This window comes from Gallinula chloropus (genome assembly GCF_964237585.1).
Source record: "Gallinula chloropus genome assembly, chromosome: 3".
In the NCBI taxonomy this organism is placed as follows: domain Eukaryota; kingdom Metazoa; phylum Chordata; class Aves; order Gruiformes; family Rallidae; genus Gallinula; species Gallinula chloropus.
This window is the reverse complement of record NC_140087.1, coordinates 11,874,721-11,891,791: the sequence shown is the minus strand read 5'-3', so window position 1 is coordinate 11,891,791 and position 17,071 is coordinate 11,874,721. Positions and strand designations below refer to the sequence as shown.

The window sequence follows — 17,071 nt, the reverse complement described above, 5'->3', positions numbered from 1 at the left end:
TCTTTTTGGCAAATTCTTAACACAAAGCAGCCCGAAGGAGCCCGTTGGGTTAAAAAAAGGTGACAATGCACGAATGTTAAAAAAGACAAAGTCTTTGTTTAAAAAGGGGGAGAAAGAATCTGCAAACAAATGCATTCCTGTAAGGCAACATGTTACCTTTAGTTTTCCATCTAGATTTAGGTCAGGTTCCGTTGTCGTTAAAGAAACTGTTAGAACTTGGCTTGCTTGAGCTTATCAATGTGGTAACACAGTTTCAGCGCAGGTCCCAGCTTCAGCCCCAGGTATTTCATGATCATGTCACTTTTCAGCAGCAGCAAAGCATTGCCATCAATCTCCTGGTTTCAAAAGAGAGAGAAGGAATCAAAATGTGTTCATCCCCTTCCAGCGCGGCATCCTGTCAGCTTAAGCAAGGTGGATCAGCAGCGTTGTGTCTTTTAGGGTAGAGCTAGCTGAGCAGCATGCATTCTGAAATTCCATTTTAAAAGCTTGAAATCTGAGGTATGACAGAAGGAAGCTCTAAAGGAGGGGTTACTCAAACTAGTACTTTTTATTCTTCAGTGAACTGTAAGGTTTGTCTAGGTTTTAAATTGTTTTGTCATTAAAAAATGGGGATTTAAAAAAAAAAACAGGGTTACTCTAAGCCTAATTCTGAAAAAAGCCAGTCAACCTTGAGAGAAAGGGGTGAGTGACGGGGAAAGGGATGTGGATTTATGAACAGCCCACCTCTGAATCTCCATTCCAGCTTTGTCCCTCACTATCTGCCTGTTTCATATATCCCCAGTGCACTTACATCCAGTGAAATATAGATAGATATATATATATGCATACACTTCTTAAACATATCAGCAGCTTGCTTCTTTTATTGCATTTCTTAATAAAATTTGTTCAAATTTAATTTAACCATCATGTAAATGGAGGAAGTTGCCACCAAGTTCAGGATTTTTTATCCCAGACCTGTTGCCTTGAAAGCCTTTTGAAGCCACAGAGTGAGAGCCAAGTAGCTTGGGTGCACAGAGAAACAGACTCTGGTTTCCTATGCACTGTGAAGGACACAGGCTGGCTGCTGTGCTGCCCTTCCTTGCATATTGAGCTTGTCTCTTTTTTTCCTGGTGGATCTGCTAAAAATACTAATGCTAAAACCTGTCCTCACAGTCTCCACCTCAATTACATACTCAGAACGTGGACCATTGGAGCTAAAACATACCAAGTGATCCGTGCGTGCACACGGATACACACGTACACACACCAACTATTGCTGTATATATTGGGTGCTGGTTTTGATGGTCAATCTTCCCTTTGTAATCCATTACCTACTAATTAAGGAATAGTATGGATCCTAATTTGCCCTGATCATTATTACTCCATTCAGTGGTGATTTAGCTGATGAGCAGTTAAGGTCACTTTCTGATTAACTCAATCAATTAATGCTCTTCGTTTTGCAGCCCCCATTATCCATAATAGAAACTCTCGTCACCTTCCCCCTCCTCTTCCTATTACTTTAAGGCAGCTAAGGCCTTAAAAGTATTAAGAATAAGTATTATATGTAATTAATGTTTGCATAAAAAAGGAAAACAAATTCCTGGAACTGTGGTGCCATAGGGTAAAACACTGTCAAGGATTGGGTGCAGAGGCGGCTGTTTCTGAATGTTGAGATCAGCAGTTTATTATTTCCTTTATTATTACCGTGTAGGGGTCAAAATTAAACTCCATGACAAGAGTATGCCAGAGGGAGCATTCATATCCAATTAAATATCCCGTATTAGCCATGTCCCTGTGCAGATTGTTGGCTTGACTTCTCTACAGAATTACTGTGTCAGCCCTTTTAAAACAGAATTTTAAAAAGGATTCTACAGCATGGTCCCCAAATCTGCAATAGCCCCACCAGAAGATCTTGAGTCAGATCTGAAGCTGGCAGAATTCAGTGCCACCGGGGCAATTAGCTTCTTTCACATGAGCTGAGACCCATCCTACTGCAAGTAAGAATATTGCAGGAGATCATTGCTGTGTTCCCACAAAGGGTTGGCCACAGCAAACATATGATCCACAAGATCATGATACAGTGGGTGTAAACATACAACTTCCACCTGCAAGGATGAGAATTTACTATGTTTGTGCCAGCTCCTTGCAGCATTTGTTCTGAGGATACTGTTCAAATAGCAGAATAGCCCCTAAACAAGCCATGCAAACAAGAACTGCACGTGGCAGTGGATGCTCCCCAGGATGAAGCTTTTAATGAGAAAGATGAAAGTCTCCATCTTCATGGGTGTTTAAGATCTTAATTCTGAGTAAAATGAAAGACCTAAGGATCTATATCCTGCCTAGGATTTATATATCTTGATATCCCTGTGTATTCTACAATTTTGTGGACAGCAACCCTGGTAAGGCCACCACTGCCTGCAACAGGAGTGCGGTGGTGGCTCAGTGGTCAGTGCTCAAGCACTTGAGATGAAAAAGGTCTAGGGAAAGATGCATGTTCACAAGTCTGATGTCTAGCAGAGACAGGTTTCTGTTTGATAAAATGGATTAATTACACTAAACTCAAAGGGAATTGTCTCCTTCATACATGCATTTGCCAATCACTGGCCATAATTAAACTGTCAGACCATAACATTTCTTCAATCTCTTCCAGCTCAAGTTTTCTACCTGCTAATTCCCTGTGCAACCCCTTCCCCTCCTGCATTTCCCTCCCCCAGTTTTTCTACCATCCTTCTTGCTGAGAGAGCTCAGCATGGGGCTTTCACACAGCACTGCTATCAGGTCCCTGCCTGGCTGATGGCTCCTATGCATGAGGCCAGAAGATGTATCAGTTATGGGCACATGTCCCTGCCGAGGGAACAGGGAGCACTGGGGAAGTAGTAGGAATTTTCATGGTCTTTGGTGGACTGTGACAGAGCTACTTGGGTCTCTTGGCAAGGAGAAAAGCTTCTGACCCTGGTGGGGTGCTCCTGCAGCAATGGGGGATGTGGGCTGCACCTCCTTACCCTGGGAGAGCCAGCTCTGGGGACAGCGGTGAGCACCCAAACAGCTTAATATGTTTGGTGGGAGAAAAAGTGGGAGAGACCACTGCCTGAACGCAGGATACACCTCCGCCCCCAGCTTGTTTTCCTGGTGGTCTCACCACCCTCTCCCTCCCAGTGTCATAGCTCAGATGAGTCGACTGCCAAAGCAGCAATATCAGGTGATAGCTGGGCCTGGTCAATGACAGTAAGTGCTTCTAAGTAAATTACACACCTACTTCATAGAAAGATTGAACATACAGGAAGATATGGCTAAGGTTAATGGACTAATCACTTGTCTCTCACCCCTGGGGTCTCTGTGCTAACCCAGATGAGGTTTGAAGGCTGAAAAATTGCAGGGACATATATAACTCGAAGGTGTAATTGAATTGAGTTGTGGCAATCTTACCCAGGTTCTCACACCTACGGCATATTTTACAGGGAAATCGATGATAAGTAGAGCCCGTGGGTGCTGGGTGTTCAACAGAGGATGACAGGGACAGTCTTTAGTGGCAATTTAGCTTGGTCTTTTTGGTCACAGAGCAGCTGTAGTATTGTGGCATGCTCCAGTGCAGCTGGCCCATGGCTGCCTAGAGCATGCCACCGCCCTGTTGCTAGATAGAAGCATGGTGTGCCCATGCACATTAGCTTAAATACCCAGGAGAGGTAAGGGCAGCCTTCTACATACGTGTTTTCTGAAGAGCTCCACGTGGGGACCTAAAGCCTGAGGGTCTGCATCCTTCACAAACCAAATCACATCATCCACTGTCCAGGTCAAAGGATTCTTGCTTGATGGCCGAGCTGTGTCTTGCTGTTCTGGTGAAGGACTCGAGGCTATTGGTACAAAAAAGCCCACAACAGCTCATTACAACAGCACACAGAGGTTTCCTTGGCTAGTGAGTGTGCAGTGGCCCAGCAGCCTCACTGCAGCATTGGACGCTGGATCTGTTATGTGCAAGTGTCAGCCTGAGATGGTGGGGTGGGGAGAGAAGGGGACTTGGAGCAGTTTCCGAGCTGACTGCTTATCAGGAGACACGATCCCAGCTGGCAAATTGCACTAAAAACCATGAAACCCTCAGGTTCCTGCTGGGGAAGGAAAAATGTGCCAGCTGCCAGGCTCTTAAACTGAGCTGCCCCTGCTGTCTGATCTGCAAGCAGCAGGGATCTTGGCTCGAGAAGACACCACCCTCCCACCTGGAGAGAAGGCACTTCAGCACCAAACAAAGGAGTTGGCCATGGAAGGCGAAGGCTAGAGAGTAAAAACAGGATTTAGGAAATAGGGTTTTTTCTTCACATTGAGGCATTCAGACTTGTCTTATCACTTAGAGAAAGGTTCTTGTCAGTACTCTCCTAATTTAGGCTCCCACGAAGCTGATGGTCCCCAATGAACACCTATTTGGAAAGCTACTAAAACACTAAGATGAACATTGCACATGTGACTTTTTAATGGTATAAACCCTGGATGATTTAAGGTCACTTTGGCTTGCTGTAGCTTTAAATCAAGTGAATAAAAGCACATTGGAATGAAAGTGCATTTATGTTTTTATTCTTAGTCTCTGCAGGATTATAAATCTCAGCCTCCACATGAGTATGATTTGCACCCCCGCTCATCCTGCTTCACTATTACAATAACTATTATCATGCTCTATTACAGGAAAGCTGTTGAAATTTGTTTATATCCACACTAAGCAAACTTTTGCATTAGCAGGCAGCAGCACATAGATGTATACAGCGTTACTTGCCCAGACTTGCTCATCTCTTTCTGCTAAGGCCCAGTTTTTAATGAGAGGTGCAAACAGTAAGCAAGCAGGCACTACAGAAGTCTGGAAACAGAAGAGTGCGAGTAGAGGAAGACCAAAGATGCCTGAACTGGAGCCTGGAGAAGCCCCAGGTAGCCAAGAGGGCAATTAGAGCTGCTGAGGAGAAGGGCTGAGCTCTCCAGAGAAATCCTGAGCTTGTAAGGACAGACAAAATGCGTGAGAATCCCTGTGTGTGACCCAAACCATGATCCTTATGTGTGAGAGCAACTGTAGTGGACTGGGTTTGTGGCTTATGTAGAATGTCACTCCACTGACTTCAGTAGAGCCATGCTGATTGATATGAGCTGAGGCTCTGCCCATCTCTGCCCAACAACAGCTTTATGTGCTTATTGGTCCTTATTTTCTTGCTGCCATGCTCATCTTATGGCATCATGTAACGAGGTAGACTGTGCAGTTACAGAGGATGAACCCCGGTAAGCAGCAGTGCTATGAATGTGCAAATCTGGTCGATGGGCTTCATAATGGGATGTGATGTAAATATCATGATAATTACACTCTCATTTGCTAAGTCACTGTTCTGGATATAAAGGACAAGGAATAGCCGCAGGTCCTCTTAATTAGACAGTGAGGATTGGTGTTCATATGGATTCAGGCGACCCTGGGCTCTGCTCACAGAATAAATGCAATACACAACGGTACAGACACCATCTGGAGCCTTTGGCACAAAACAATGAAGACAAAGAGTGCAAAACGAGCAGGGTAATCTTGGCCAACCCCTGGATCATCTGTAACATTGAGGAACTTTGTCAGGGACAAGAGGGAGAACCGAGACTAGTCTTGGAGGCAGAAGGGGGGAGTGTTTCTCCCCTACCCAATCAGCCAGTGGTCTGAGTGTCAAGCTGATGTGTGGAGATACTGGGCAGCTCAGACCAAAGGTCAGGGGGAAAACCAGCTGGAAAACAGAGCAGGGGGAGAGAAAGGTTTGGCCATGCCCAAAGGGTTAAGGAAGTTCCTATGCTACTGCCATAATGGTGTTGAAGGGGATGTGCCACTACCAAGGTTCACATTATTTCCTTTAAATTTGTATGAAGGTAAGGAAAGCCGAGGGGATTTAGCATGGGATTCACACCGGGCACAGGGAGCAGCCCCCAGCACAGCGACTCCTGCCCGTAACCCGCTGCTTCCAGAAATGCCAGGAAAGGGCAAAGGGGAACAGAGACCCCCGAGAGCAGCTGAGGCCTTCACAGGTATTGGAAATATCTGTAGTAAAAGGAAGGGAGCTGAGAAGAAAAGGTTGAAATGACAGGGGAATGCTACTTGCTCCTTCGCATTCTAGCAATCAATAGCATAAATCTGATTTTTTCAAGACAAATATATAAGTGACCTTTCTAAAGAGACCACATGGCCAGAACTCTTCCAGACCCCAGCAAGTAAAGATAACTCTTTCAAATCCCTACCTGAGCCATCATATAGCAATACCAAAATAAGATTTATGCATAGATAGTAACTCTTTGAAGACTGGTTTGCCCTCATTTGCTCCCCTAGAGTCAGGTCCTGGATTCTCTGCTGCTTTTCCATGAACTAAGATGGGTTATTTTACTTGTGTGTAAGGGGCAACCTTTAAATATTGTTAATAAAACTGTGATGCCATCAGCTTGCAGACAAACGTCTCAAACACAGTTCATAGCTGGTGAGTCTGGAAACAATCTGGTTTTCCATATCTTTTTAAGAGTATTTTGTTGTATAATGTACTCTGGCTTTTAAACATTGTAGTTTACACATTTAAGTGTAAACTCTTTACAAAAGAAAAGAAGTCATTCCATGTCCTCACAAAGGTGTGGGGTTTATGTTTCAATAGCATCGCTTTGCTGAAAGATTGTATTAAGTGCGAAAGTGTTTGATGGCAGCAGGGCAAGTACTATACATTTTTTCTTATCTGAAGGTATTCACACTTAACCTAAGAATTAGATAAATGAGGAAGTCTCATGTCTCCCGGGTATCCTATGCCATCCTGTCATCAGAATTAATCAGGGTGATAATGAATACTCAGATTACAAAGAGATGGGAGTGCTCGCGACCAATAATTATTTTTAGAGATCGTAATCTAGGTCAAATCCAATTTCCTGTTTTTGACAGGTGGCAAAAATTTGTCAAATTAATGGAATGGGATATGGAAATTTGGGTAATCAGAGGGAAACGCTTCTCCCTCCTGCCTGAAGCGGTGTCGGGAAGGAGAGGGAAGAGGCTCCACTGCAGGCGAAGGTCTTGGGGCGTCCTGTCTGAGACCACTGTGCAGAAACGGCTGGAGATACCAAGTCAGTGTCCACAGTCCAGAGAAGCTGATGGAAAGATGTAGCCTGGCTTGGTCTGACCGAGCCAACGGCTGAGCAATCACCCCACGCAGGCTTTTCTCTGACCCCTACATACATCTGGCCCTGGGATCTTCCTGAGAAAGAGGATGGAGAGAAAGAGAAAGCCAACAGCCAAACAGCTGCAGAGGAACGACAAGGAAATCCAATGCTAAAATGGAGCTAAACCTGTGAGAGAAGGAAAGATAAATAACAGACTCCCTAAATATGTTCTTGGCAAAGAGTCCAGAGGGAGTACGGTCATTGATAGATAAAAGTGGAAAGGGAGTGACAGATGAACTTTAATATTGCTGCAGGCCTAAATTATTTCTGTGCCTCAGGGGAAGGGGGTGGGAATGAAATTTTAAAAGGTTCGCTCTGATTGCACTGGAGCAGATAATAAGGAGCAGCAGATCTACTGAAACTAAGCAGAAGTAGCAGGCCCTCAAAGGCACAGAGAGCTGGGAGGTATTTTAAACAACAGCCAACCTCCCCCTATAAACAAGGACAGGGGGAAGGCTTTGTAGAAGACACATTCCTAAAAGTCTAGGGCACACCAAGCAGGGGAAGAGGAGAGGCATCAGAAAAGCAGCCATGTGGGAGAACGTAATCACAGGATATTTATGGGCATGGGGGGGTTTGATGAGCCACAGTTAAACAGAGAGCTCTGGAAAGAAGATTGAGCTTAGTGCATTGATTTGCACTGGCAGGCGCTGGCAGGATGCACCGTGCACTACCTGGCTGGTGGCCTCAGCCCCACGGCAGGGCAGGGCAGAGTCCCCGTCCCACCAGCATGGCAGCTGCTCCCACTCCCGGCATGGCATGTGGCGTACGGGGATGCAACGTTGAAGGTGCTCCTCTGCATCCAGCTGCATGAGGGCAAGCCATGGGCTGCCATTAAATATTTACATGGGCTTTCCTTGCTCGCTGAGAGTGTGAAACTTTCAGACTGTCAGTATCCTCAAAAATTAACAGGCAGGGTGTGTTTTCCAAAGCGATGGTACCCAGCAGTGAGCCACGCGATGCTGCCAGCAGCTCCTTTTCCTTGGGGAGGTGCTGGATCCAGCTGCTGCAGGGTGCTTGCAGTATTATTCTGAAAAAAAGAGGAACTTCAAACCCTGCACCCCAAAATGTTTTCAGGAAATAAATGTATGAGCAAGCAGGACTGCCTCTTTAACAAAGGCCCTTGGGTAATAATAATTAACTGCTAATATTGGATAATAAAATCTACATAAAAATAACAAGCTACAGGGCAAGGTTAAGGTTATTACGCTGTGGTTGAACACACAATTCTTCATACTTGGAAATAAAGGCTTTGTTTGTTATGTAAGCAGGCTTGGAAAGGTTTATGATGTCCTTGACTATTCCTTTCCTGATTTAAGAGCTTCAATTTGGCAAATGATGACAGGAAAGTGCATGTTTATCCGTTAGCAGCCCCAACCAGCTTTCTGAAATGAGATTTTTTTTTTCCCCCCTCTATTTTTTTTTGGCTTGGAATTTTTTAGCATAATCATGGTGAATTAGGCATCGAGCTTCTGATCGCATTAATGAGAGCTTTGAGGTTTAATCTCATCCATTCTGCTTGAAAGACATGTTCTGCTATGCACTAAGATATGTTTTATGGTTATGGTTTTTTCCATGATATTTGCTCACCATGATAAATAAGGCCAGCTATTTTTCAAAAGTATCCATAAATAAAGGGGATTGGCTTGAGGTTTCAGAGAGAAATTCTTCCTCTTTCTAATGAGTCCTGCCCATCCCTACCTCATAAGTATGCAAACTGAGGAGGATAAGAACAGAGACTGGCACGCACCACTTGCTCATCTTTGCTCACTTATGATTCAGCAGCATGTAAATTATCCCTAGAAAGAGGGAAAGCACACACAGTAGCATTGTAGCGGGAGTGCAGATTCCCAAGACCATTGTGAGAGAGATTTTGCAAAGAGAGTAACGAAACTCTGGTGTAGCTGTGCTAAGGCAATTGCAGAAAGGTGTAGATTTTACAAGTCAGGGATTGACAGTAAAAGTGGAAGTGACATGGTAGGTGAAAAAGATGATAACTATGAAGAAATACAGCCTCTAATTCTAAGGAGGGGCAGGCAATGCTTTGTAGGACTCTGAGGTGGGGATTCCAGTGTTACCGAGCCAGACTTTCAAACCACTCTTATCACAAGTGAACTAAGAGATGAAACCAGGCTATGACTGGAACCAGCATGCCAAATGCTTTAATGCTAAAAGTGATATCATCACGAGTCTGTGGGCACCTTGCTTTCATGGGTGTCCCTGTGTTGCACCTCACAGACACTGAAAACTGCCCGGCCGTGCCCAAGAGCAATGGCTCCCCTCTGCCTCACAGGACTCGGCTCCTGCCGTGGAGGGTGGAACACTCCCCACTGGAGTCTCCAGAAAGAAGCTGAGTGGATCAGAGGAGATGTGACAGATGGTGGTGGCACAATCATGCGCTGGCCATTTGGGCTGACGTACGTTGCTGGAGCATGTGGGGAGTTTGCTGTTGCTCCTGTTGGAGCCTTTGACAGCAAACCCACCTCTGTATGGGTTTGTGAGTACCTTCATGGCAGATGGGAATCTGTGGTACATGATACTAGACCCAACAAATTGTTCATAACTATAAATAAACTGTATCAACAAATCAATAACCCTTTTTGTGATGTTCACTGTGTAACTGCCAGTTTTAGGGTGCATTTGCTGCTCAGCTGGCCGAATGACACAGAGGGTCCAGAGGCTCTAGTCTATGCAAGTGTCAAATGTTTGTCACATAAACAATACTAAGCAGTTTTGGGATGAATCCTGTTATCCCAGAGTATCAAAAGTAGTGGCCTAAAGTCACTTGTAAATGTGTCAGTGACATTCAAATGACAGAGGTGTTTGTTCTAAAAGCAATCTCTTCTTCTTTGCTCTTTAAAGTGGCTTAATATATTTCAAGCTAGAGAAATGTAGGTGCCTACAAAGCCTATTGCATGGCCACTCTGACTTGTGTGTTGGTTCAGTTCTGGGAAGAAAAAAGGATGTGCTACCTTTATGGCTGTCATTTTGTGAGGAGGGAAAATTTTCTGAGAAGTCATGGTAGGAGAGATGGAGCCATCTCTCAGGACTACACTGTTTTCACAAGGTTGAGACTGGGAAACAGGGACATTCAGAGTCAGAAAGAAGAAGGGAAGTAATGCAGGTAAGCAGGCTTAAAGAGCTCTGGTTTGAAGCTTCAGTCCCTTGAGCATAGTCTCAAACCCTCCATACCTAGCCTTTTCTCCACATAACACATTTTTAAACCCGGGAATTTTGTGAATACTGAAAGTGAACAAAGTATTCAGTAACCCACTGAGTGACTCAGGGAAGAAAAATCTATGAAGGGTTACTAAATATGAATCCACCACTTCCGGTTCAGGAAGCCCTTCGGCCACAAATTCCTGAAGGTGGAGAGGGTACTGAGGAAGCACCACCGTCTGCACTTAGCCCTTTCCTGAGGGTCTGCTGCTGTCTCCTGCTGGCGACAGAATGTGTGGCTAGACAGACCTTTGCTCTGTGCTGCTCTGACCCTTCTTTTGTACTACAGACATAACAGGTCCCAAGCTGAATGATGAAGATTTTCATAGCAAGCAAGTAACAATGTTGTTAAATCTTGGCTCCTCACAGCTGCCAACTAAAAAGCTTGACGAAAGGGTCCCAGCTCTGCTAGGATGCTCAGGGAAGCAGTGGGAGAGGGGAAGATGAATCCTGAGCACAGTAAGCCACTTGTCCTCCCAGCACCTGATTATGCCGACCCAAGAGGCACTGAACAAGGTCTGAAAGAAAGGGCTTTTCATTTCCTTTTCTTTGTAACTGAGGCCCCCAGTTCTTAGTGACAACCTTTAACAAGTTGTTTGCAGTAGTGCATTTCTATGCTATCTGCTTTGCTTTGAGTAAAGTTGACTCTGTAAGTAAAGAAAGAAATAATGATGCGAGCAGAGCGCTTATCTGTGCTCTGTATAACGAGATAACACAGGGGAAAACCAGGGAAACAAGTGTGCAAAAGTAATAGCAAAGTGACTGATGGTTTTGGGTAGGTATTGAACACTTAGGAAGGCGAACTTAGTTGAATGAAGAAATACAAGGATAAATACTAGTAGTGTGTATTTTGGAAGAATAATGTTCTAAAATATTAAATAGAGAAAGTTCAGGAAGAAGAAATAATACTGGTGTTGGGGTGGCAAGGGATGTGAAGGAATTATACAAAGATCTGTGGCTCCTGGGAAGAGGCTTTGGAATGGTTACCAACAAGAATACACAGTTTCCAAGAAACTTGCAGTTTCCAGGGGAAATGCAAGGGCAGAAAGACAGTGTAATGAGTTAATGGTAGACAAAGGGGCTGGGGGAACCAGCAAGACTTCTGAAAATATATCAAGATTATTAAAAAAAATAATACTAGAATGACAGCAGATTCCATTAATAAATGAGGAAGGGAAAGAAATTAATGACTTAAAAATGGCTGAGACACTCAACTCCTTTGTTAGATCCATCTGCAAGATGAAAAATGCATAAATGAAGTTTGAATAATTAGTAAGGGGTGAAGACACTGCTGGAATCACTACTGATAAAGACCTGTTAATGGAGAACTTTGAAAATGCAAACAAAGGCAAAGTTAGCGGAAGTTCAGGGAATGAGCTAACTCATCTGATGAACTCAGGTCATTTCTAGAGAAAAAAAAGTCATGGCTAATAGGGAATACGGCTAATGGGCAGAGCAACAGACCCAGAAAACCTAAATCTAGCAGGGTACCTGGCAAAATACAAAGAGAAGGAAGAAGATGAGTTATTGAATCCAGTGGTTCCCATGGCTTACCTAGAATTTGCATATAAACCTCTTGTGACTTTGCTTCCAGAAGGATAAAAGAACCTTGAGTAGTGAGCTGGCTGAATTCTGAAAATACATGTTTTGCTGGGCAGTCATTTTCAAACAAAATCTGTCCTGGTTCAGGATTGAAGGGTGAGGATGGGCCACGCAGCTAGGAAGCAAAAGCTTTCGCTAAAACACTTTGAGGTAAGCACGAATACGTGTGTTCTCTCTGCATCAGATCTGATACACAGCTGGTGTCACCCATGTAACAGGTACCCCCGCCTGTAGGAAGCGTCAGTCTTTGGGAGAAATGCCTTACATATTAATATTTATATCTGTAAGTCAATAATAGCAGTTGTGATTGCCACACGATTATATATAATACATATGTTTACATAATTAATAACAACATTAGAAAACATTCACCTTTTTACTTAATGATAAATAGATTGATTTTGTGTTTACATAAATTATTATTTCTCCTTCTAAATGGAAGTATGTGTGGTCTAGATGGATGTCAACCCAGACCCACCTCATGAATTTTCCTGGGAACTTGGGAGTGAGTTAAGACTCCAGCATGGCACCAAGATAGCAACACACATCGTTAAATAGAAGATGTTAAATTACCACTTCTGTTTCCCTCAAGATAGGTCCCGTTCCTCGTTGGGCTGGAGGTCTGATGCCGCAGGCCAGTAGATGAGGATCCCCCTGAAGACATCTGGGCAGGCCGGTGGCTACAGGAGGAAGAGGAGCCTCCGGCAGGACGTCCGTCTGCGGGACTCTGCCGCATGGCGTACGCGGAGCCCACGCACCCGAAGGCAGAGTCAGCAGGATCCACGCTGTAGCGCTTCATGTTTGCGGAGTCAACCAGGTAGTCCTCAGGTATGATTGTTTCTGCTCAGGAAGCCAAGACACAGAAGAAACTTCATTGAAAGAGAACCAGTCTTAATTCAGCCCTTGAGAAAAAATAAAAAGGGATCTGGCCAGTCCCAGTCTCCTCCCAGCAGTCCTCAGTGTTGAAACTCCTTCCTACTTGCCTTGTCTTCACAAAATATAGTAAAAGCTTTTCCTCCTTCTCATGTCCACTGCCATTCTCCCTGAAAAACCAGCCTTTCCCTGTACCCTCTCCACTTCCACCACCACTATCACCACCACCAGTGAGATACAAGCAGAGCCCCTGGAAACTCCCCTAAGATCCAAACCTTCACATAACACCCACCAGTACTGGCAACCTGTGCTTCATGGGTTCCCATTCTCACTGGGTGAAACAAAGTGTTAACATCTGGCAGGCAGGGAGCCCCTAGACTCAGAAAGTGCCTCCCATTGCCTCACGATGTTTCTTTGAGCTGTTGAAAATGTCACTTTCTTCATCATGGTTACTCTTCCTCCAGAGACATCTGAGCAGGGTGAAATGACCCCTGTGGTGTCGCACATCTCCTTCCCTGCCTGAGCAAGTCTCCTCCCAACTTACTGTGTAGCCCTATTGAGTAGCAGGAAGAATTTATGCTGTAATTTATGCTACAAGGCGCAAACTCCATTTCTAATACATGTTGAGGCTGTATATAATAGTTTTAATTTGCATTTTTACTCTTCTTTGGAAAAAACCCAACAAACCATCTTGGCAGCTGGGTACAGTAGTTGATGTTAAACAACTCGATGATCTCAAAGGTCTTTTCCAACCTAGTGATTCCGTGACACACGATTTAGTTTGACAACTCAAACACACAAGAGTTGTGCCACACCAGCTCATGCGTCAAGCCACAGCCCAGACCTTCATTGCCTGATTGCCTGACTTTTCAATCCTTTGCCACTGTCATTTTGAAACCTTCTCCCATTCTGGGCCCAGGTTGGGTTTGCCATGAGGGAAACACCAGAGCTGAAGGACAGCCATAAATGTGAAGTGTCCTCACCTTTGAGAACTTGCCTTTGCAACTGCAAGGAACTTTCCTTCAGTGATGCTTTTTCCCCTTAGATAATTTGGATTCTTACAGCGTGCATTCAGGTACCCTGCTGCTTTCTGCCAGGGATTTCTGAGCTTGATTCTCACACAAGTACAGACAGCGTGTAATTCAATGGGATTCAACAAAGTTCAGCTAACTTAACACTAGCATAAGAGAAATGGGAATCAGACACACTGAACCTTTCTCCCTAACCTCCAACAGATGCCAAAACTCTATAGCAATTGAGCTAAATACCTTGCTTTTCAGACTCCTCCCAATAAACCAAAGAAAATCCAATCAAGCCTCCTCATTCAAAGGAATTTAATTACTGTGTAGAACACTTGCAATAAAAGCCTCTTATGCAGAAAGAAGACAGCTCTTTCTGCAGCATCCTGCCTGCACCACATGGAATAATTATGCCTCTTGTGAATCATTACCTCTTTATTCGAGGAAAAGAATGCTCTTTTAATATGATTACAATACAGAGAAGACACAGACTATCAAAACAGCAAACAGCACGTTAAAAGAGCCCTGCTAAATAAATGGCACACAGCTTTTATTACTATGGATATAAACGACTCCAAAATCTGCGAGCAGACCCCAGGGATGTTTTGACTGATGTCAGACTCTCTCAGTAGTCTGTGTGAAATAAGACATGCGTGGGTGAAATCTCCCCATGGAAGGACACCCATGAGTGGTGTAAGAGAGTATGATGTGGAGCCAGACACCATCAGTTCTGTTCCTGACCCTGCCTGACGCTCTTTTCGTGATGTAGATCAGCTTAATCCACATGTCTCTGCTTTGGGCTCCAAACTGATGCCTATTGCCACAGAGCAAGCAGGAGCCTCTATTCAGTACTGTCTGAAACACACACCAGCAGAAGGTGCTCTGGGAATCTGAAAAGTGAGTTCTAGATACCATCCTCACTGGACGGGGGAGCAAGGGGGTTGGGGATCATCTCAAGCAGCCAGGTTTCTAAGCAGGTCTTTTCAGAGCTCCTGATCTTCATGTTGACATGAGCAGTCAGTAGATTACAAGAGCAACTCATCAGCCATCTCCTCATGATCAGAAGAAGCTCATGAGGAAATGCAGGTCGCAGATTAGGAAAAAGGAAACTCACATTCAAGTTCATGTGATCACAGGCTTGAAAGCATACAGCTTTAAAAGGCCCTGGTCAGCTTGTGTCCTCCCTGCTGAGTACAGGCTGCTTTGTAAAAGTGCACCTTGAGGAACCATGTCCCCATGAGCCCATGCCCTGCAATGGTCTGGACACCCCCAGGAGGGGCTCACATGTAGAATGGAAGAGGCAGGCAGGACTGGGAGGCTTTCAGGGCACAAACAGATCCATTATGCCTGAAAGGGGACAGTCCCTGGAGACACTTCTGACCAGGAAAAAATCATCTGCATTTCATGACCCCCCTCCCAGCAGCAGAGAAGGAGTAGAAGGTGACTGGGGATGGTCTCTGTGATAATGCCTGACCAAAGGTCAGCCATGTCTGACCAAGCTAATTACCTTCTGTCATAAAGCCCCTTGGACATGTGGGTAAAGGGAGAGCAGTGGATGTCATGTGCCTTGGTTTTAGGGAGGCTTTTGACACTGTCTCCCATGATATTCTTGCATAGAAGTTAGAACATTATGGTTGGGATGAGTGAGGAACTGGTCAGATGGTCTCTTTTAGTGAGTGGTAGTTAAAGGGTTGTATGTAAGCCAGCAAAAGTAGGATACTGCAAGGGGTCTAACCTGGCATCCAATTTTGGTCTCCGCAATACCAGACAGACATGGACAAATAGGTGAATTTGGTGGAGGGCTATCAAGATGCCTAAGGCCTGGAGCACATGCCCAGTGAGGAGAGGCTGGGGAAAGGGGGCTTGTTCAGCCTGGGGAAGAAGTGGATTGGGGGTAGGAACCTAACAGCAGCCCCCAGTAACCATGGGGAGGTCACTAAGTAGATGGAGCCAGTCTATTTACAGTGGTGCACAGCAAAAGAGCAAGAGACAACAGGCAAAAATTGAAAAGAAAGTTTCAGATTGGATGTAAGGACAAACCTTTAACCCAAGGGGACAGTGGGTTGGTGGCAGGTGTTGCACAGAGAGGCCATGCAGGCCTTGGCACTGGATGTTTTTCAAACCAAATTGGGCAAAGCCCTGAGCAACCTGGTCTGACCCCACAGCTGACCCTGACTTGGACAAGAGGTTGGACCAGAGACGTCCTGGGGTCCCTTCCTGCCTGATTTGTCCTCTGATCCTATGATTGACATCTTTTCCACTATGAGAACAGCTGCAGAGGGTGGGGGAGAACCATGGCAAGGGCTTACATAAGGGGTCCTTACAGTGGCACAGAGGCAGTAAGAAGGACAGGCTCCACTGTCTGGAAGGTACAAAAGACTATGGATGCTTTTTGTGTTCATATTTCTCCAGCTCCCTCTTAGTTTGTATCACAGAGAAGCTGCCTAATCTCAGGCTCAATCCATGATGTGTATGAAGTATCTGCATTTCCTAAGCTCCCAGAAGGCCCTACACATGCACAGCTTTCACCACTGCTAATCCCATTTTGACCAATTAGGGAAAAACATGGTTTCTAAGACAACAGAAGAAAACATAACTCTCTATTGAGGTTTAAAAGGCAACAGCTTCATAGATCTACAGCTTAGCCATTCTGTGTCCCGTCACACTGCTGTACTGTGTTCTCTGGGTAGGCAGCGGGAGGGCACACGCTAGTGAGGGCACCACACATCATCTTAAAGCAGGATTTATGAGAAAGCTGCTTTTGAAACTTTGCTTTTGAGCACTGTAGTCTCCCATACAACAGTTCACCACCCTGAGGTGCTCAAGTTATTTTGTCGGTTTTCCTTTCCACGATGGTCAGGGAGCTACTGTATTGAAAAGCTCAAGGCTGCTGTATCCAGCACACCTTAAAATGCAGTGAAAGAGAAGAGGGGAAAAAATGTTTTCCCAGTTTAAAAATGCACATTTCTGTAGCTGAGTTTGTTTAAAGTAAGCCTGTATAGTATGTATAGTATATATGTGCGATACATCCTAGGGAACCTGCTTTGGCAGGGGGGTTGGACCTGATGATCTCTTGAGGCCCCTTCTAATCCCTACAATTCTGTGATTCTGTGATATGAAGTGTATGGTCTTGTAAAGTATCTAAAGCCTCCATGGTTCCCAGCCAACTTCCTGAAGATGTGTTAGCTGAG

At 44.8% G+C, this 17,071-nt stretch overlaps 1 protein-coding gene across 1 annotated transcript in view; it reads right to left on the bottom strand.

Annotated features, from left to right (window-relative positions):
* Positions 1 to 209: 209 nt before the first annotated feature.
* The window catches only part of SCML4 (Scm polycomb group protein like 4), a gene marked incomplete at its 3' end in the record, with an annotated part of 68,782 nt that continues 51,920 nt past the window's right edge, over positions 210 to 17,071 (bottom strand). The window contains exons 6-8 of the mRNA XM_084262601.1: positions 12,562 to 12,828; positions 3,685 to 3,830; positions 210 to 335 (exon numbers count right to left, since the gene is read on the bottom strand). Of these exons, the coding sequence (XP_084118727.1) occupies positions 210 to 335; positions 3,685 to 3,830; positions 12,562 to 12,828 (539 nt within the window). The remainder of the gene's footprint in view (positions 336 to 3,684; positions 3,831 to 12,561; positions 12,829 to 17,071) is intronic.